This window comes from Solanum dulcamara, chromosome 9, assembly GCF_947179165.1.
Source record: "Solanum dulcamara chromosome 9, daSolDulc1.2, whole genome shotgun sequence".
NCBI lineage: Eukaryota > Viridiplantae > Streptophyta > Magnoliopsida > Solanales > Solanaceae > Solanum > Solanum dulcamara.
The window spans coordinates 15,238,163-15,260,846 of NC_077245.1; the positions used below are offsets into that span (position 1 = coordinate 15,238,163).

Genomic DNA, 22,684 nt, shown 5'->3' on the forward strand with positions numbered 1-22,684 from the left:
ACAACCACCAAGAATACTAGTCTAAAACAGGTACAAGATCTTCTAAGAGTGGTAACAAAATAAAAAAACAATGACACAGCTCCCATCATAAGAAGGAAAAATAGAAGTTGTTGGAGGATCGTCTTCATCTTCACCTAGGAGACATAACTGACCCTGCAACCAGACTATGCCAAGTGGCATAACAAAAGTAGTATCAGTACAAACAACACGTACTGGTAGGCATCATCATTCAATCTGATACCCACAGCATAGTATATGAACAGAAAAATAAGAGAGATTGTAATAATTAAACTTTACAAACCTATCCACCCCAACCAAATAAGTACGCTCCTTATTCTCACCCTTAAGGTCTTCACCACTCTACTCTCAAGAGTTTCACTATCCACTCTAGTTACAACTTAAGGCCGATGGGTTATGAGCCCACCATACTACTGTTCATTCACTCTAATAGACTCCACCTAACAAACTTAACCGCCCAATGATTTCACCCATCCATCACTGGTCTTGGCCCAGTTGTCTCACAACATAGGACATTCCATAAACACACTTTCTATCTAAACTCAATTTTAGATAACTCCACTACTACCACCTTAGTTACTCGGAAACTTCAATGATAAGACTGCCTATCAACAAGTAGCCCCCACCTCCAAGCCTATAAATCTAGAATACTTCATATAACACATATATCACATCAAGGCCTAATACGGCCCATCTACCTACAGATAAGTTTATACATGTTCACAATTCTTTATAACTAACACACCTTAACTCAAGGGTTCCTTTATAGGTCCTTAATCCATGGCTCATTTACTACTAACCTTATTATCACATGAAAATACGGATATCATCAGGTCCTCTCATGGGACCATCCACACACACATACTTGACCCTCTCAGGGACCTAATTTAGTCATATTTGTGTCGGAATATGACACCCAATCCAAATACGTATCAAAACGTGACATTCGATCCAAATACATATCGGAACGTGACACCCGATCCAATCATGCAAACCAACCACAAACTATCAACAATAAACCACATTATATCAACACGAATAGGTTCATCACAAACCAGCCAGCAAGTGATCATTTGCATAAAGTCTAACATGTTTTTTCTATTCATACACACCCATGCATATCATAAGCAACACAACAAGTACAAAGACATTTCCAGGAAACAAACCATCACCTGCTCTACCAAATCCTTAAGGTTTATATTCAATTTCTATTTGTTTTATAATTCTGTACACATTACTATGTCCGTTATAATTTAACCGTCTGTATACAATAATATCACAATCAATAAACTTTCATAATCATTACAACGCCTTTTTACCCAGGTCACATTCGAATTTAAACCCTAACACAATCGAATTTCTTTCCTTGATCCATGACCCACAACTTAGTTATACGATTTCTCATTAAATTTCCTTCTATACTACACAATAGGATAGATTTACTATTCAGAAAAGAGAAGTCTAGCCTACTTGGGTGCCAAACACTGTGGAGAGATAATGTGGCTGAAATCCTTGGTCTCAGATGTTCCACGAGCAAGGCCGGATTGAATCCCACCGGTTGAAAGCCTTCCAAATGCTGAGATTTCTTCCCCTCTTCTTCCCAAGTTAAGAGCATCCTTTTGGAAGGTTTTTGCAATAACCCCCGCCTCTAACCTATCCTTGGAAGAAGTGGAGGAAATAAGAAAATTGCGACTTAAGTTCTGTCCCACATTATCCTGCTCTGGCGGGCACATTCTCGCTCTGACGGCGCCGCTAAGGTGGGACCATCCCACTTTGGCGGGATAGTGGGACAATGTTGAGTAAATTCCTTGCTATTTCTTTTAATCTAGATTAACGACGATTCAGATCGTTAAAAAAACTTAAAAACTTTATATAAATATTGAAATAGCATTGCATTGAATTTGATAAGTTGAATTGGTATAATGATATTAAAATAGTGTTCAATTGTTGATTAGTTTTAGTGCTTGAAATTTGAAGAAGACACCAAAAAATAAATTTGATCTTTTTATAAACACACAACAATAGATTTTGCATAATGTAGAAGGTTTGACCGTTTGAGAGACTTTGAAATATTCAATAATGAGAGAATAAAAATAGTGAAAGGGGAACAAAAAAGTAAATATAAGAATAATAATGTTGGTTCATGATAATGGTCAGAATATAAATGAGGCAATAAAAAATATAGCCACATAAGAAAGAATGCTACAATTAACTAAACACTTTTTTATTTCTCAATTATTACAACGATTCTTATTTAAATGAGGTAAAAAATTATTATATTTTTATACCCAAAAAATTCTTTTCGAATTTATCAATACATGATATTTTTTTAAAACAATATATATACTGTAGAAAATAGTGGCTCCAAAAAAATTGAGACTCCAAACGAGTGTTTTAGTAACCTTATGATCAAGACGACCTGAAATTATGTAATGTGCTCAATTGTTAGTCTTTCTTAAATCTAAGAATGTTTAAACTATTTTTCTAACATGAAAGTAATTAATTCCTAGAGTTTTTTTATTTGAAGAAATGAATTGTGAACTTTAATATGATAAAAATATATATTTTTATTCAGTCAACCACAAGGAAGGAAATAGAGAAGGTAAGGGACCTCTTTCCTTTATCAAAATATTATGTAGCTTACGCGGAGATTTTCTTCTTAAGTCGAGATCTTGTGTATTCTAATTACTTCATTATAATACATGTTTTTGGACATATAAATTAGTATAATATAGGAAGACAACGTAATATTATGGTCAAGCATAAGAGATGAACTTTCAATACAAAAATAAAAATAAATAAATTAAAATTATCTACAAACTCTGTCACTAATACATCATTAAATTATTCGTAGTTTATAACTGATTTTAGCGTTGAGTTTTTAGCTAAAACATTTGTTTATCGCTAATTCTTATTTTTGTTAATAGAATTTTATTACTTAAATCCTTACGTAAACACTAGGGGTGACAATAACATAAACTGGTTTTCTTTTCGAAAATGTTGTAATAGCTTAGACATGCAATTGACATTGTAACTACCATTGTTATACGTTAACGATATTGCGTAAACGAATTTTTTTGGATAGATATTATACTACTTTTTACTTTTGAATGGTTATAAAAAGAATAAAAAAATATTTCTTATATATAACTATTTCATCTTAAAGTATATAATTAACTATGAATTGCCACCAACACTTTACATATTGTTCTCCCTTATATCAATATTACATGGACAAAAAATCAATAATATTATTAGTATATGTAAATGGGTAATTATTTAATCTGCGATAAAAATATATTATGTGACTGTTCCCAAAATTTATCTTCATGCTTGTAACCTATCCTCTCAACTTTTGCCTCTTTAATTAACTTGTTAATGACAAATATATATATATATATATATATATATATATATATATATATATTATTTTTCTGGAATTTATTAAAATACTTAACCTAGTTATGTAGATTGATAATATAACTATCACTACAACAAATAAAGAAATTTGCGGCAATAAATAAGTATTGATATTTATAATTAACACTATAAATAAATATCGTTAAAGGTATTAGCGACTCTAAATGCAATGATACTAACTCAATTACTATTAAATATTTTTACGGCAATAAATATTATCGCTAAAAAGAAAGTCTATCGCCACTAAATGTCTTTTTTGTTGATCGATATATATGGCTTCTTCTTCCTTTTCTTTCTAACTGAACAAATACAAATGCATCTAATGTTGACAAAATTATTTTACTTAGATATTTTAACTAAGTTGGGCACCTATTACACACTCAACTTATTCAAAACATATTCGATTAGACACTTTTTTGACAATTAGCAAATAAATAAGGAGAGGGTAGCTCGTTATTGTTGTATCAAAACAACGAATTAACAGATTATAACATTTTGAGTTTTTTCTTTAAAAAAAGGAAAAAATCTTTTTGAATAACAACTTAATTTACACCCGATCTGGAAAAAAACTAATTTAAAATCTATTTAATACAAAAAATAAAATCATATTTTTTTAAAAACATTTACACCCAACCTGGAAAAAATTTCGCAGCTTTTGAAAAAAACAAAACAAAAGATCTGAGAAAAGAGAGAAAAAAAAACGATTTAAAATCTATTTAATAAATAAAAATACAATAACATTCTCAAAAAAAAACCTTAAAAAATTGTAGCTTCTGAAAAAACAAAAAAAATAATATATCAAGGAGTTTTTTTTTTTTAAAAAAAACTCTTTTGCAACTTTTTAGACTTTAATGGAATATAAATAAATTAAAATTGTGGTTTTTTTTTCCCCTTTCAAGTGCCTTCTTGATGTGCAAATCAGGCAAGTTGTCAAGTCAACAAAAAAATATCAAAATAATACATTTAGGCCTCTTACATGTGTTCAATAGGCACATACTAAGTTTGATAGGTTTAAATGAAAAATTGTGTCAATTTAAAATGTTTCCATATGTGTTCAACCTTTCTTTATTGTATTTTGAAGTAAATATATCTCGTTCTATTAATAGTAATATCTACTATTGTTATTGTTAATTAATGGTATAGTTTCATCCGAATTATTTTTTCATTTATATAATAGACGATAAGGCCAGTCTGTTATATCATATGGATCTAATTAATAAGTTATTAATAATAACATGAACAAATTAAAACACACCAAAAGATTGGAAAACTTATAACTTATAGGTGGAAGCAAAAGCCTAATTATACCTAACTAAAATATTTATTAACAGAATATTTAAAAATCTTAAAGGTTGGAATTAATTTCCATTCTCTACTTGAAAAGACTAATTCAATAATTAATCCTAAATGCAAATGAAATGAATGTAAAATTACACCCCCTCAACAACCTCCATATCGGACTCTCCAACTTTCCCTTTTTCTTCACTTTTTAATAAATCTTTTTCCTCTTTTTGTTTGTGTACAAACTTATGAAATAGCAAATCATTTAATGCATACCAATCGAGGCAAAGTTTAGGATTTCAATGGGTTGTGAATTATAATAATTATTTTAAGTAATAATAATTGAATTCTAAATTTAATATTTATACATATTTAATAAATTTATTAACACAAATACATTATTTTAACAAAATTTATCGAATTCGATCGAACTCACATGCGCTATTAGCTCCGCTCCTACCTTCACTAGCAAACAAGAGTAAAACCAATTTAACTATATTATATACACTGTTCATAAATCTTAATATGTGATTATAGTTGGTTGTTACATATTTTTACTAGATTAATTATCAAATAATGCCTATCAAGATATTATATGTATTACGTAATAAGAAATCTGATTGTGTAATATCTTTTACACCGTCAACTTAAATTCTTTAACTAAATTGATTCTTTTGTACTTGAAGAAAATTTAATATTCCTCAACAAAACTAACTAACTAATTAATTACATTTCTAAAAGTTCTTACCCTTCCAAACATTTAAACACTGTCTCATTAATGAATTGCAGTATGTGTATTTTTGACCCTCAATCTCACTCTGTTCTTTTAATTTAATTATTTTTCCCCTTTTAGTGAATTTTTTGAAATAATTATAAACATATAATAAGAATGAGCCGGTCATCAAAACTATAGCCAGAGGCGGAGCTACGTACCCTTAGGCCTTAGGAAAGGGGTCACAGGCACCCTGTAAAATCAGAATATATATATATATATATATATATATATATATATATATCCCTAACAACAAAACCTTTTTTTTTGGTTACTTTTTTCTTTATTTTTTACAGTCTAACCCTAAACTTTACAGTAACTAATTGACATGTTTATATGAGTATTAAAGATAGTGGTGCCCTCAATACTTTCAATTTCCGAGTCTGCCTAGTACATTACTAGAAATAAAGATTTTCCAATCACAAATCAGTAGAAAATTAAATATATGTTATGGAACGTAATTTTTTATGCATTTTTTACTGAATCAGTTCACTAGAAAGATGCATGGTGCAAAATAAATTCTCACTTAAATAATACAAGTTTTTTAATTTTTTCATATAAAATAATTATATTTTTTTTCTTTTTACACCGACTGTGAGAATAACTACTGAACATTTTTCAGCGGGACAATAGTTACTTTTGTAGTAGTGGTGCTAGACAATATATTGATAATCACCTCCTTGATGAGGTAAAAATATAAATGTAAATCTATGAATTTATAAAACGTGTGAGAATTTTAAAATAAGATAATGAAAGTCCAATAGAAAAAAAAGAATATTATTTTTTTCCAACATGTACACAAAAGTTTTTTTATTTTTTTGTCTCCTCTCACTGCCCAATTTGTCGTGTAAAACCAACAAAAGTGACTGCCCATCAGTCATCTATATATCTCTAAACCAACCCACTTTCTTTTACTCTTCTTTGATATATACAACTATATATTATAAATATAACATTTTTATTCCATTTAGTTTTCTTTAACCTTATCAAGATTACAAATAGCTACAACTTTTCTGGCAACTTACATGGCGGAAGGTGGTGGTTCCGGTGATGATACAATTAGAGGTAGTTGTCCACGTGGCCACTGGCGACCGGCCGAAGACGAAAGGCTCCGGCAGCTTGTAGAACAATATGGTCCTCAAAATTGGAACTCTATTGCTGAAAAACTTCAAGGAAGATCAGGTAATTAATTATATTTCTATCTATGAATAATTATTTATATATATACTTATTGAGTTTTTGGATTATAAAACTATAGAAGCGAAAAAATAATGTGTTTGCCTCGATCATTTGAAATAAATAGGCTTACTTTTTCTTCGCTTGAATCATAATTACATGAATCTAAGTTTGAGTATCATGTCATAAGAAAAAAATGAATCGGAAAATTATTATGGATTGATGCTACTGTTTTAAAATTAGGGTTAATTATTAAATCTTTGTTGAAAGCATTTTGAATATTTTATTTATTGTCAAAAGTTCGCTAAATATGTTTTAACATCAAATTAAATACTTCTTAAGTCTATTAAATGTTAAAAAATTTCATTTATTATTATTGTTATGATTTTGTTCCTTTTTTTTAATAGATAGATAGATAGATAACATTTATTGATGTTTACTTCTCCTTATTTTAAGCTTGACTAAAATGGATTATTTTTTTACTTGGTTAAAATGGATTATTTTTTTAGCATCATATACATATGAAGTGTAACAGTTTCCATTGATAGTATCTTCTCAACTGTTTTAAAAGCAAGTTAAATGAAAAGATCTTGCTCTAGAAGTATTCACATATTAATTTATTTTTTTCCTTTTGAAAATCAATTACTAATTTATTTTTTTTATTTATTTTTTGGAATAATTGTATAGGAAAGAGTTGTAGATTGAGATGGTTTAACCAACTTGATCCAAGAATTAATAGAAGGCCATTTACTGAAGATGAAGAAGAGAGACTTGTTGCTGCTCATAGAATACATGGAAATAAATGGGCATTAATTTCAAGATTATTTCCTGGTAGAACTGATAATGCTGTGAAGAATCATTGGCATGTCTTAATGGCAAGAAAGCAAAGGGAACAATCAAAGATTTGTGGCAAAAGAAGCTTATACCAACAACAACATGATAATTTCCTAAGTGATTCTAAATCACCCTCTTATGGTTTTCGACGAAGGAATAACAACAACAACAATAATAATTCGAAAATACAAGAAGGTAATTATGGCTCCAAAATCAACTTCTTTGAATTTCAAAACCCTAACAAAGATAGGGTTTACTCAATGTCCACGTATTCTTCTAATTCACCTGAATTTTGTGGAGGAATTGGGAGTCATTTGTTTAGAGAAAGCTCAATAGATCAAAAATCCTTATGTCTAAATAATTTAAGCTTTTCAACCCATGGAAGAGAAGGAGGACGAGGAGGACGAGATAATAACTACAAAAGGAGTAGTACTACTTTTCAGAATCCTTTCAGTTATGCCGATAGTAATGAATCTGACGGCTTAACTGAAAGAGTTATGAATATTAGCCATAGTACATTTTCCTTTGGGAAAATACTCAGGGAAAACATTGAACGAGAAGAAGCAAGGGAAAAGAAGGATATTCCCTTCATAGATTTTCTTGGTTTGGGGATTTCTTCTTGATTATCTTTTCTTCTTTGGCTAATTTTTTGTTTAATATTTAACAATTCGTTTCATCTTTTAATTAAAATATATAAGTATATGTTATGCTTCCTAGTTATAATTTCTTTATCATTCTAATTTCACCTATAGTTGTTGTTCAAGTGATAGCTTAGCCTAGGATGTTTCTTTAACCTCTAAGGTAAAAAAGTCTCTTAGGTTTTACTTAATCATCCTAATTTCTTAGCAAGATGGATTTTGAACACTTGTAGCATAATATATGTGACAAACTTTGATATTATTGAAATATTATTATATGGACTTTGGATTATGTATGTTACATTTTATTTTTTTACAAATGGGAATCAAGTTATATTGATTTTTCTTAATTTTCTCAGTGTGTTGCTTTTCTTTTTCCCCATGTGTTACATGACATGGAAATATTATCTTTTTTTTTTTTTGTTTTCCTCCTCAATTTTTTGAATTTTCCGTTTTTTGTAGAAAGTGCAAGTATCAATTTCGTGCAGGTAAGATTCAATTGCTAATCTCTTAAGTAAAAAGGAGAAACTAAATTGATGTGATACATTATATATATCAGTGTCAAGAAGATGTAAAAATTGCAACATTTGAAGTTGAAGTTGATATATATATATATATATATATATATATATATATATATATATATTTTGTTGATAGCTATTTCCAACATGCACTGAAAGTTACTACATACTAGTTTGATAGAGGAATATTTATTACATGTATAACACCCCTCTATATATTACTTTCTTCGAGCTATATTTCATTGTTCAGTATTCGCTTTGGGTCCTGATTTTGAATTCACGACACTTAAAGTGCATTAAAAGAAGAAGTTCTCTCACCTTGATTTTTATCATTCCTAAAAAAAACTCAAATTCAAAATTTTTGATTAAATATACAAGAATCTTATATATTCAACCATAATCCTCAATAATCATAGTACTTCTTGTTGTTTATATATGCTATGGAGTTGTTAAGAGTACTCCAATTTTAAAATTTGGGATATATATCTTACTTTCTCATTCTGTGCTTTGATTACTGTTGATCCTAACTAGATTTATCCAATTACGTGTAATAAAAGTTTAGTTATTTAACTATCTTTTTCTTCTGTTTTATTCACTTTTTATCTGATATCAGGATTTTATCAATTTGTGAGTAAATTTCTGTTTACCATAACACAACTTTGTGCTCTAAGGTATTGTTGGTTAATTGATTCCAAAGAAGAGGAATAACAATCTCGAGATAAAATGTGAAATTTTTATCTCGCATTTAGTTGAATTTTAATTTCAGCATAATTAAACAATTTTGGTATAATTTATATCATAGTTGTAGTATTTTTTTATCACATTCAGTGTGAATGTTTAATTATCTCGAAATTATTAATTTTGAGATAAAATAATAAAATGACAAAGATGACAATCTCCAAAGTTCTTCTTCCCAAATACTTTATGAAAATAAAGACTAAAACTGAAAATAAAAAATTATTTAGTATAAATCAAACATATTTTTGTTATTATATCCCATATATTCTATTTTCAGTGCAATAAATCAAACATTTAGTAATAAATATCACTAAATAATTTCATCGTTATTTAATTTTTATATTATAAGCTCACGATAACGAATTCACAAACCAAACGATTCCCCACAGTGTTTTGCATATACACCATGGAATGTCTTTGTCGAGTTCATTTCAGATAGTTAAAACATTGATTAACTTAATTCTTCTTTCTAATTAATATGTTTTAACTACTATTAATTAGCATCTTACTTATGCTCCTTAGCTACATTTTGCATAATTATGCTTCATAGCTAAGTTTCATTTGCTATGGGTATTTCCGTTTGTATATTTTGCTTGTCACTATACAAATATTGTAAGTATATACAAATTTTGTATTTACACATTTAGGAATTTTTCAGAACTCTGTTTGTATACTTCACTTGTCAATATACAAACATGGTAAGTATATACAAATTTTGTATTTATACATTTAAATTTTTTTCAGAACTTATACAAATCAAATGTATCAACAAATAATATACAAACAGGATAATTATATATAAATTCTGAATTTATACAATTATGAATTTTTTTTATAACTTATACAAATCAAATGTATCAATAAATCGTATACATATAGCTAGGGTAAGCATTTATAAATTCTAGATTTATGCAATTAGGAACTCGATTGTATAAATTCTGAATTTATACAATTAGAAATTGAATTATAAAAATTAAATAGCAAAATAAATTAAACTGTAGTCGCGTTTAACAATTAACCTAAATTATAGCTTAAGTATATAATATCCATCAAATGTTTGCCATTTCATGTAATGTTTTTTAAATTTAACGCAGTTTCATAGATAATAGATAAGCTAAGTGCAGAAAGTAAATTGAGACAGAATATTTTTATATTGGTTCTGATTATTGATGTGGTGCCTAGTCCAGTCTCCTTTGGTTACAAAGATTTCCTTTAGAGCCTTTGGATGAACTTGTGAGTATAACCAATTTTGATATTGACTATATCGGACCTAAGTCAGATATATCCCAGATTGACACAGCCTCCACTTGTACAACCTGCAAAGCTCTCTTCTTCTTTTTTTCTTTCACAATTGTAGTATTTGTAAGATTACAAAATACTATGAAAGATGAAAAAAAGTAAATGGAGTATAAGTTCAAGTGAAGTGTGTAGTCTCCTTCTTCAAATGGAACATGCTTCTTATAGGTTTATGTAGTGAGGCTCTTTATGCTCTGAAAAGGAAAATCAAGGGAGTTTCTTTCGATTAAGAATTTATAATGATTCCTTGATTGAGGATGAATAATAGTACACGTCCATATTAAATATATGCGTGTTGTGATATATCATTCTGCCAATCTTCTTTCTTCTTGATTTATTTCTTTCCAAGCTTGAGGTCGATTTTCTATCTTGCTCCTTTTCTTCCACAGTTGTGATTCCTTAGGTTTGATCCTTGATTTGGGGAGGTCTTCAATCCTTTCCATTGCTTGCCTTGATTTTTTTTCCTTCTGGGCAATCCAACTTTTGGCTCTTAATTTTCTTTCTTTATAGTTGGTTTAATCTTCGCCCTGATTTGTGTATAGAGTAATCACTTATATAGTGATTTAATCCTTTTCGGTTGATCATCGTCATTCCTTTCTGCCATTCAGTGTAGCCCTTCATTTACCTGCAAGGTTATTTTGTCATTATGAAAATTTACTTTAATTAATTTGAATCTATCAACTACTGGTATACAATAGTGTAAATAGGTGTTTGAATATGATTTGGTTGAAATTTGAAAAGGACATGAAAATAAAGTTAGAATTTTGCAAATGAAAACTTGAATTATTTTAAATTTTAGAACAAACTATTTGGTCAAATGGATCTGAAAGTATTTTTGTACCTGCATGAAATCATGGTAAAATTTATGGCAAAGTCATCTTTCCGTATTTTATAAATTACGAATTCGAGTTCTGAAATCAGTCATTAATGATGCTTGCATCAAGGTAGACTATCTAAATCACAATTCTTATGAGTACACCTCCTTATTTGAAGCCTGCATGAACACGACATGCTTAAATGTTCATGCCTTTTTGATTAAATAGTGTGTGTAAGGAATATCATGTTTTGTCACATTGACCATATAGTTCGATAGAATAATTTGTACAATAAATATGTCAAATGGGACTGAAGAAAATAGCATTAAGCTCATGACTACCTTCTAATTAAACAAATGAAACTAGGCCATAATTCTAGAAAATTTCCCAAGCATAAAATAAAATAAAAAAAATATTTTATCCGTTTCACTTTTACTTGTTCATTTTGATTTTAGCATGCCCCTTAGAAAATCATGATTGATATAAATATTTTATCGTAATATCCCTATTAATTGATGTATTATCCTAAATTTTGGATCCAAACCAATCAGGAAACCATAAAAATAAAAAATAAAACAGAGGAACAAAACACAGCAAAAATGAATCCATCGGTGGGAAGAGCAACTGGATCTGAATGAAGATATACATGTAGCACTAGTGCACCACCGATTCACACAATAATAAAAGGGATATTAATGTTAATAGATTATAATTTTTATGGGTAATATTTAAGGATAATTATAGTAGATGGTTGTTCGATCATTTTAATTATCAAAAAAATGGTTACTCGATGTATATTTCATGTTTAGAGTGTATCATAATGTATATTTAGTTTATAACTCCTGTATAAATAATCTATATTGTGTAGTCAGTGTATACTTTTTATAACTTTTGATAACCTATATTGTATAGTCACTGTATATTTTCTATGATTTTTGCTATTTTTTATGTCAATAAAACATGACTCTATTTGTTTTAAACTAATTAGTTTATTGTATATATTTGAAATTGTGCCCATATTTATTGCCGCAAATATATTAGCAAGTTAATATCATTGCATTCAGAGTCGATAAGTCTTTAATGACATTAATATAGAGTGGTGATTATAAATACTCATATTTATTATTACCGCTAAATATAATATAATGAGAATAATATTATTATGGATAAATCTTTATTTGTTGTAGTACCACACATTCATAGTGATCTAATCCAAACCATCAAGCCTGACCAAAACCAAACTGTCTCTCCTAACAAAATAAATACAAATTAAACCTCAACACTGATGAGTTCAACCATCAATGTATATATACCTTCGGTACTTTGTCTTGATTGTACCATGTAAGTATATCAACAATCAACAATACATTCAGTGAAATATAGTCAAAACAAAAGAATGTATTATGTATACAATTAAAAGCGCACACAAACTATACCCATGTATCAACAATGATTCATACAATGAAATACACAACAATGATATATATTTTTGTATATAATCAAAAAAAAAATATTATAGAAGGTGAGGATGGTGCGGTAGGGATGTGGGCAGAGGCAGGTCTAGGGAAGCGGGAGGGTGTTCAGTAGGGGTCAAAATTATTCTGAAAACAGATCGAATCGAACTGAATCGAATCGAATCGAATCGATTTTTAGATTTTTTATGAAAAAACTATGGTATTTAATATAAATTTATAATCGTACCGAATAATTAAGTAAGTATTTATTTTATAAAAAAATACCAAAAAAATATCGAATCAAACCGAATAAACACACACACACACACACACACACATATATATATATATATATATATATACTAAATTTTAAAATATAAAATCATTAAAAAAAATTACCATGGGCCTTGAGCCTTGGGCTATGGGGAAGATTATAAATGATCAAATACTATAAAGAGAAGGGCAATTTTCGCATATAACCATTCAAAAATATCTTAATTATGCTCCATAGTTATATTTTGCTAATTACAATTCGTAGCTATAGTTATAACAGCGTTTGTATAATTCGTGCAACATTTGTATAATTCTCTATACAATTTGCAGTTGTTGTATAACGTTTGTATATTTCAATATACAATTCATGCACAACATTTGTATAATTCGCTATACAATTTATAGTGTTTGTCTATTTCGCTATATAATTTGATTCGCGCACAATGTTTGTATAAATCGCGTGAATTATACAAAACTCAACTGTATAATCGCACGAATTATACAAAACTCAAACTGTAATTACAGTTAGATGCTTGGTGCGAGCCATAATCAATTCAAACTATAGTTATGTTAGCTAATTAATTAGTATATGTTTGTTTATCTGCGTAATTTTTCCTAAAGCGAAACCCTACATACGGCTACTACCAATTTACCATACAAAGCAAACAAAACATGTTAATAATTTAATATATTAATTATTATATTGTCATTGACCTATTTGCTACTGCAGCAAGAGAGCAACTAGTGAGTACAAACCTAAAGCTTTTTATCTCTTCTTTTCTTCCTTTCGGCTTTGAAGATCTTGTGAGTTGTGATATTAATTAAAATTATTTTTTCCAAAAGACAAGCAGTTGGATTAGAAGTTGAAAACTAGGGCAGTATCAAAATTACCTAATTATGACATAAATATAGTAACTATTCCTATAGTGACATAATTAGAATTATATTTTAATTATATTGATTCATATTTTAGGTTCATATTTTGTATTAGGTAATTTTACTTTGAAGAACTTACTTTTTTCTTGGTTAATATTTTTTAATTTTATTTGTTTTAATAGATACAATCTATGGAGCAATCTAATGGTATGGAAAAAAGTCAAGGTCTCCAAGATATTGATTCTGATCGCGATAAACCAGAAAATGTTATAACAAATTCAAAATCGGGTATACCTCATCGTCCTCCTCAAAAAAAAAAAAGAACCAATCAAAAAGTCCTTCAAAAGAAAAATAGTAATCAAGGGTCAGAAGTTTGGGATCATTTTACTAGGATTGAAGAAAGTGAACTTACTAGAGCTACATGTAACTATTTTAACAAAGAGTTTGCTGCTTCAGGGTACAATGACACTTCAGGCGTGTGGGGTCATATGAATCCGTGAAAAATCAAAAGTCTATAACTGATTATACTGTTAAAGATGAAAAATGTGATGGAAAAGAAACTGACAAACTAAAATCACTTGATGTAGAAGAAGTTAGAAATGCATTGGCTACCATGATTATAATTGATGAATTGTCGTTTAGGGTTGTAGAAGGTGAAGGTTTTCAAATATATAGTAGAGCACTAATTCCTTCGAGAAATACTGTTGTAAGAGATTGTTTGCAACTTTATGTGAAAGAAAAATTCAAATTAAAGAAAATAATCAAAAAGACATCGTGTGTACCTTATCATTGACACTTGGACGTCAATTCAAGATCTTAATTACTTGTGTTTCACAATGCATTGGATTGATGATGATTGGTCATACCAAAAGAGAATTTTAAATTTTCAGCTCATCGAAAGTCACGCATGAAGCATTATTGGTAGAGACATTGAAGAATGTTTAATCAATTGGAGAATTGAAAGTGTTTTTACAGTAATAGTAGACAATGCAAGTTCGAATAATACTCGTCTTGATTACTTGATGAAGTGCGTAAAGTGGAAAGATCCATTTTGAGATAACAAATACATGCATATTAGATGTTCTGCTCACATTTTTAATTTGATTGTGAAAGAAGGGTTAGCAGAGCAAGATAAGGCGATAATCAGAATTCGAAATGCAATTAGATATATGTGATCTTCCCTTGCCAGGTGTATTTTGTTCAAGAAATGTGTTGAAAAAGAGAAAATCTCATATAACCATCTTGTTTGTCTTGATGTTGATACTAGATGGAATTCCGCAATATACAATGTTGGAACATGTTGAGAAATTTGAAAAGGCTTTTATAAGGATGGAATTAGATGATCCAACTTATAAAAAATACTTTGATGGAGGTTATATTGGAGAAGGAGGTGAAAGGAAGGAGGCTAAAAATACGAAAAAAAAAAGATCAAAAAAGTATTGGACTTTCTATGAACAGTGATATTGACAATGTTTCTAATAAAGTGAAAGATGATAGGAAGAAGCTAAGAAAAAAAGAGATAAGAAAATCATTGGTCCTCCTAGGCATGAAGATTTTCAAGTTGCAATATGTTTTGCAAGGTTCTTAAAGTTATTTTACAACGTGACATTAAAATTTTGGAATAGGGTCAAATATACGCCTGTAATATTGGAATGATTTAAATATATCCCTCGTTATACTTTCGGTCTAAATATCCTCTCATATTATACTTTCGGTTCAAATATACCCCTCTTATTATACTTTGGTACCAATTCGCCCTTAATTTTAATGGAATAACACTTGAAAAACTTAAAATTAAATAATTCATTTTCAATTTTAAATATCTGTTTCTTTTAGGAATAAATAAAATTTTCAAGTACTAATTTGAGTGTGTTTTTTTCTTAGAAATGACAATACGAAATGCATTGCATAATTTTAAGTACCAATATATGAAATTTCTAAATACTAATTTGAGTTTTTTTTTTAATGAGATAATCTGAATTTTTTTAATTTGAGCTTTCTCTCATCCCCCCCCCCCCTTTAACTCTTCGAAGGAGTGCTCTTCTTAGGCTTTATGCACATTATTATTAGCTATTTAGCTGCAATATTGATGATTATTTTGTGAAAGATAATTTTTGGAAACTCCGATATGCTTCAATCCAGTCAAACACTAACTGATGCCTACATTTAAACTCAAATTAGTATTTAGAAAAAAAGCACTCAAATTAGTAAGAAATTTCATGTATTAGTACTTAAAATTATGGAATGCATTTTGTATTGTCATTTCTAAGAAAAAAAAATCCAAATTAGTATTTGGAAATTTTATTTATTCCTAAAAAAATTAGATATTAAAATTGAAAATGAATTATTTAATTTTTGAGTTTTTCAAGTGTTATTCCGTTAAAATTAAGGGCGAATTTGTATCAAAGTATAATGAGAGGTGTATATTTGAACCGAAAGTATAACATGAGGGGTAGATTTAGCTCGAAAGTATAACGAGGGGTATATTTAAACTATTAAACTATTTACAATAGTACAAAGGTATATTTGACCCTTCTCCATTAAAATTTTCTGGCTCATTATATATTACTTCTAACAAATTTTTTCGTGAGTTGGTTGTTATTCATTCTGCAATTGGATCTCTATTTGCTCATGAGGATGTTGACATGAGAAGCATGGCTTTAAAAATGATGGGTAAATTTGATAAGTATTGGTCTTTCAATAGTAAGACCAGTTACTTATTATTTGTTGCTATTGTTCTAGATCCACGTTTCAAGTTAGATTATGTTGAATTTGCTTTGGTGTGATGTATGATCGTGATAGTGTCTTAACAAAATCAAGAACTACTAGTGTGGCAAAATCTTTAGATGAGTTATATCATGAGTACAAGAAATTATATACATGTAAACAAGAAAAAGTTGAAGCTTTAACATCTAACAGAGGTTTTCATGACATAGATAGTGATGAATGCGATAAAAGTTTGGACTTCCTTGATTCTCAATTTGCAAAGCGCATGAAATCACTAAATAAAATTGAAAATACATCATAGATAGCCAAATACTTGAATGACAAGTTGGTAGAAAACAAGAGTGAATTTGACCTCTTGATGTGGTGGAAAGCAAATAGAACTAGATTTTCTATTCTTTCAAAACTAGCGAAAGATGTTCTAGCTATTTCAGTGTCTACTGTTTCTAGTGAACAAGCATTTAGCACTGGTGGTCGTGTAGTTAATTCATTTAGGATTCTTCAACTTTTCAAACAGTGAAAGATCTTATTTGTACACAAAATTGATTGCGGTCTACTCTTATTGATTTATGTGAATCGCTAGATAAAATTGAAAAGCTTGAAGAGATTGAAGAAGGTAATACAACCTTTGACCAATTTCATTATTTTCATTATGCATATAAAAATATTATATTGTGTTTGTGTGTTTACTAAGTTAATTTCACTTGTCTTATTCTTTACAAATTGTTAAAGTGTTACTCCAACTATTGCTACTGATATTAATGGACAAGTTCATTGGAAACTTTCAAGTTTCATCGGTAAGACAACTACACCATTTATTTATTTCTTTACAAATAGGTTTTTCTTCAATACTGATGTCTGATGCTATGATATGTGAAAAACTAATAGTTTCTAGATTCAATCTTATTCCTAACATTGTAATACGAAGAAATCAAATACTATTTGTTGTATTAAAAAGTTACATAAGAAGTATTATAAATCACAATAATTAACAACTTAAGATATTTAAAAATATTAAAATCAAATTGACTAGCAAGTTAAGTGTAGGTGCAATTGAAAATTGTTAACTGTTGAGTTACTAACTTACTATACTTTGATTTATATTTGTTTGAAAAAATCTAATTTAGTGTTGATTTTTGAGATAGGTTCTTTGAGTTTTGAGAGCTCCAACATGCACTGGCCGTATAATCTAATGGCTAATCGAACATTGTTGCAAACAAGAATTTTGGCAATCAAATCCAAATACTATTGCTGAAAGAATCAGCTTACAAGCTCTCAGAGAAGTGAGAACTAGCCATTTGCTCTACCTGAAGAGTCTTTCTCATGCTCACCGATGGTGCACTTCTTCTAAAAGAAATCATGGAACTTTTTCATTTAAGAGTGTGACTGACAAATACATTATTCATTAGTCATTTTTATTTTAAATTTTCTTCATCATGGCCCCCGTACTCCCAATTGAATATCTTTGTTTGTTCTGATTTATTTGTTAAGCAAGGAGGTACACCTTTTTCAAGTCATCAAATTTTAAATGTAATAAGCTATTGAGACTTTTGAAGAATTTTGAAGAAAATACCAAAAATTTATCGAACCATACCGATACCAAAGAGAAACCGATATAATTGAGACGGTTTTTAAAAAAATTAATTTTGATTGTATACAATAGATAACCGAAAAATTTGTATGGTATAATTTTAACAAAATAACCAGCCGAACCGTACCGTTGAAACCCCTAGTGTTCACCCGAACTTCCTCATAAAAAAAATTATATATAGGATAAATTTTTATTTTTGATGTGCATATATAAATTTTGAGTCCCCTAAATACAAGATTAGAGATTGACTTATTGATTTATTAAAGTCAAAAATCATCTTGAGTTTCCAAATTCAATTATGAAGCTATTATTTATTATCTTTTTATTCTTCAGATTAAAATTTCAACGAGGAAAGAAACGAGGCTTTCTTGAAAGGCGGGGTATGATCCAACTCATAATATAACATTGGAATATAGTAGAATTCTGCATAGTACGCATAGTACATGGACAAATTTACACTTTTCTCTTTATTAGTGGCCATCATGATATAAAAATTGTGAAATTAAAATAAAAGAATATTTATTTTTTCCATTGAAAATGATGTTTGAACATTAAAGTTAGCATTTGGATATGAATATAAATTGAAATTGATTCAAATTGAAATTATGAATTGAATTCAAAAGATTCTAAAATTCAACTTTGAATGAATTTCGAAAGATTATAATAATGATATGTTCGGAAAAAAAAAGTAAAAATCATTCATAATCAAACGAGCTCTTACTAGAAAAGGGTGAGTGGGGTGGGAGGTGGGGAAAGGGATGATTCCAAGAGGAAATGAAAGTTGGAAGAATATGAAAAGAGTGCTTGGAAAATGGTTGGAGTGGAAGTTGAAAACAACCAACAAGAATTGTGATTGATGATAAAAAAAGTTTTGAGTTTGAATTTTTCTGAGACGGAGTTACCTTTTTTATGAAAAGTTTTATTTTCATTTCAATGCAAATTTAAATTTGATAAAATTCTAATACAAATATCGAATACTAAATAGAAAATCAGGAAAAAACAAAAAAGCTGAAAACGAAAGCCTAAGAAAATTCGCCGATGCGCGTAAAGACCCGCTGAATTAGTCTTTGGTCTTACTCTGCCACCCGAGAAGTTTCTCATCACTTAAGAGTAGTTTGGTTTCATAAACAAAATATGATAATATGATTCACTTTTACTTATTCAGAATTTACACAATTCTTAAGAAATATTAAATAAAGTATATATTCATCATAATACCCAAATTAATTGTGTATTATTTTAATAGATTTGAAATGAGTAATTAATGTTAAGAGTAAAAAAAAAAAAATTATTTTTCTCTTGATATGCTAAAGTGAACAAATGAAAGTAAAAATCTAGTATAGTAAAAAAATAAAATGAACGGAGAAAGTATTACTCCCTCTGTTCCTATTTATATGTCACTATTTTAGATTTTACGTGCATTAAGAATCTAAGTAAGTTTACTATTTTACCCTTATTTAATGTTTTTTGAAGTTTTCAATCAATGAACATAAATTAATTTGACCAATGGATATGAATTTTTTACTTAGTTTTTTTATGTTGATCAAATGTATATTTTCAAGGCTAATAACTTGCAAGGGTAAAATAGGAAGAATAATGTCATTTATGCATTGATTTTGTGAAATGACAAATATTAAGAACCATCTATTTTTAGTTAGGATGACATATAAATAGGAATGGAGGGAATAACAATATACTCCCTCGGCCCATCTTTACTTGTCCACTATACTATTTTGGAATGTCCAATAATACTTGTTCAGTTTATAAAATCAATGAATAATTTATCATGATGTGTATATTTTATCCTTGCTATTAGATACTATTCATTTTTCAATGTTTAAATGATTTATATTTAGTAAGGATGATTTGATAAAAATTATCCATATCATTTAAATAATTTACTGTTCAACAAAAAATCATTTTCATAATTAATTCCTCCATAGCTAATTCGTAAATCATTTTAAATTCACAAATGACAATTATTCTTGGCCTCTCCTTGGGTTCTGATTGTCTCTGCGTGTTTAAGAAATTAAAATATTACTGCCAGTGTATTTTAATATCCCACGACTTCAACATATTTTTACTTTTTACAAAGTCTATTACTCATCTTTCATCCAACCACGTCTTCCAATTAATTTTTGTCTGTTATAATAATGTATATATTCGTCCCATTCTATTTGTTGTGTTGATAATGTGATAGTATTTTATTATTATTTAACTGGTAAAGATGATGATGTGATGGTATTTTATTTGACCATTTTATCTTTTGTGAAACTTACTTGTAATTTCCAGCATCAGATTGATGGATTATCGTCTATTATCATTTTATTCGAAATATATAGGAACAGTAGATGTGTATGTTTTCTTACAAACTTTAATTTTATTTTGTTATAATAAACCTTAGTCATAAGCATTGATCATCCATGAAATCCACCTTAGTTGAAAAATCCTAGGTGTGTTTGGTACGAAAAAATAAGTGATTTTTTAATATTTTTTTTTGTGTTTGAAATATTATTTTAAAAATATTTATATATAACCTAAATAAATATTATGGTTGGTAAGGTAAGGGGCGTCGGGTGATAAAAATGGAGGCTACTTAGGTTGGGGTGAAGATAAGATGTGACATGTGTACTAGTAGCCTTGTAGGATAGGAATGATACAATGTGAAATATCACTTAAAAAAAAATCAAAAATTTGATCGATCAAATATGAAAAAATTGAAAAATATTTTCTCGTGAACGAACAAACCCCATATCCTTCTTCCCTATTCCTAAGTCAGTAAGGACATTATACAATTTATTTCTTTTTGGTCTAAATCAATAATCAAATTTATATATACGCACCACATATAGAGCCCGTTTGGATGGGTTTTAAAAAAAATAACTTTTATGTATGAAGTGTTTTTAGAACTTTGAAGTGCTGAAAATTATTTTTATAAATAAGCAGTTGAGTGTTTGAACAAAAGTGTTTATGCTGAAAATAAGTTATTGATGTGTTTGATAAATAAGTGCTATTAAGCATTTATTTTCTGTCAAAATAACTGAAATACCCTTAAAGTTGTTAACACCATAATAAGTTGATTTAAAAGATTTTTAAACTCTAAAGTTGATTTAAATCAAAAGTAATTTATAATATAAAATCACTTCCACTATAAAATGTTTATTTAAGTTAATTCATTTATAAATACATGTTACTTAAGGGGAAATGTGGTATCATTCTATTATTAACTAAACATTTTTATAAATAAGTTAGTTTCTTGCTGATCTATTAACTACTTCCCTTCCCTTCGGCACTCACCCTTAGGGATTAATAATTCAAAATTTAAATAATATGATTTTCGATTATTGAAAAATAAAAGTTGAAGACGAAATCAAAAATAGGTACTCCAAACGAAAATTTAGACGAGCTGAAATCATTCATCTCATTACGACCACATTTCGACACTCTTTATCAATTTTGAGCTTATCATTCAGTGGAACAGTAATTTGGCCATTTTTAAAAAAAATTGATGTACTCAGTTCTTCATCAGTTATACGTTTAGGATAATCGCTATCATTCATCTCAACTATACGATTACGTTGAGAGTTATCCAAATTAGAAGTGTGAACTTTGTCGACATTTTGTTCAACAGAACCAGTAGCAAACGTTTCCTTGTTCGATTGATTGAGGTGAGATTCGAGAGAACTTACCTGGTGGGGGTTGTCTGTTGCATTGATGCGCTCATTTTGGTACAAGTCTTGTCCGAAAAACTTCGCCGGAGCTCCAACGAATTCGCCGCCATGTTCATCCACCGCGATTTCGCCGACCATTTGGTTTGAAATTTTGGTGATAGGTGCGCTTTGGTATGGATCACAAACCCCAGTGGCTGAATCCTTTCGAGTGTCATCGGAAATAGTTCGAATTTGAGCTAGAATTTCTGGCGCCTTAGTTGCAAATCTCCCAAGCGCCTCCTGCTGTGTTCTCGCAATTGGAATGGTAGAAGCTGTTGAGATTTCAGTCAAGTGTAGATTAAGAACTGACAATTCACCTTCAATGTTTGATTTAACTCGAATACAACTAGATTGCTCGAGAGAGATGATCTCGTGTGCCCAAGCAATTTGCTCCTCGGACAGTGCTACAGTGATCGTGTTGCGGTCCGGTGGTATGGGGTGCTCTACCGACGGCGGTGAAGCCATTCCGGTAGACTTCAGACAAAGTTACCATTGGAGGTGATGAACAGTGACTGTAGGATGTTACCGTTGTTGAGAGCTTTTTTTA

At 29.1% G+C, this 22,684-nt stretch overlaps 2 protein-coding genes across 2 annotated transcripts; one reads left to right on the forward strand and one right to left on the reverse strand.

Annotated features, from left to right (window-relative positions):
* The first annotated feature begins 6,428 nt into the window (after window positions 1-6,428).
* Window positions 6,429-8,457, forward strand: LOC129903284 (transcription factor MYB119-like). Its single transcript, XM_055978795.1, has 2 exons — window positions 6,429-6,673; window positions 7,355-8,457. Exons 1-2 carry the CDS (start codon window positions 6,517-6,519, stop codon window positions 8,122-8,124), a joined length of 927 nt encoding a protein of 308 aa, XP_055834770.1. The 5' UTR covers window positions 6,429-6,516; the 3' UTR covers window positions 8,125-8,457.
* A 2,342-nt stretch (window positions 8,458-10,799) lies between these two features.
* On the reverse strand, window positions 10,800-22,634 carry LOC129903245 (uncharacterized). The gene is made up of 2 exons (XM_055978751.1): window positions 22,117-22,634; window positions 10,800-11,319 (listed from the first exon to the last, which is right to left on the reverse strand). The coding sequence occupies exons 1-2, from the start codon at window positions 22,600-22,602 to the stop codon at window positions 11,299-11,301; spliced, it is 507 nt and encodes a 168-aa protein (XP_055834726.1). The 5' UTR covers window positions 22,603-22,634; the 3' UTR covers window positions 10,800-11,298.
* Between the last annotated feature and the right edge of the window lie 50 nt (window positions 22,635-22,684).

Bases quoted from the DNA above. Each gene is read 5' to 3' on its own strand.
- LOC129903284 (XM_055978795.1), top strand. From the start codon at position 6,517: ATGGCGGAAGGTGGTGGTTCCGGTGATGATACAATTAGAGGTAGTTGT. The intron at 6,674-7,354 runs GTAATTAATTAT...ATAATTGTATAG, and splicing joins AAAACTTCAAGGAAGATCAG to GAAAGAGTTGTAGATTGAGA.
- LOC129903245 (XM_055978751.1), bottom strand. From the start codon at position 22,602: ATGGCTTCACCGCCGTCGGTAGAGCACCCCATACCACCGGACCGCAAC. The intron at 11,320-22,116 runs GTAAGTTCTCTC...ATAACCTTGCAG, and splicing joins CAACAGACAACCCCCACCAG to GTAAATGAAGGGCTACACTG.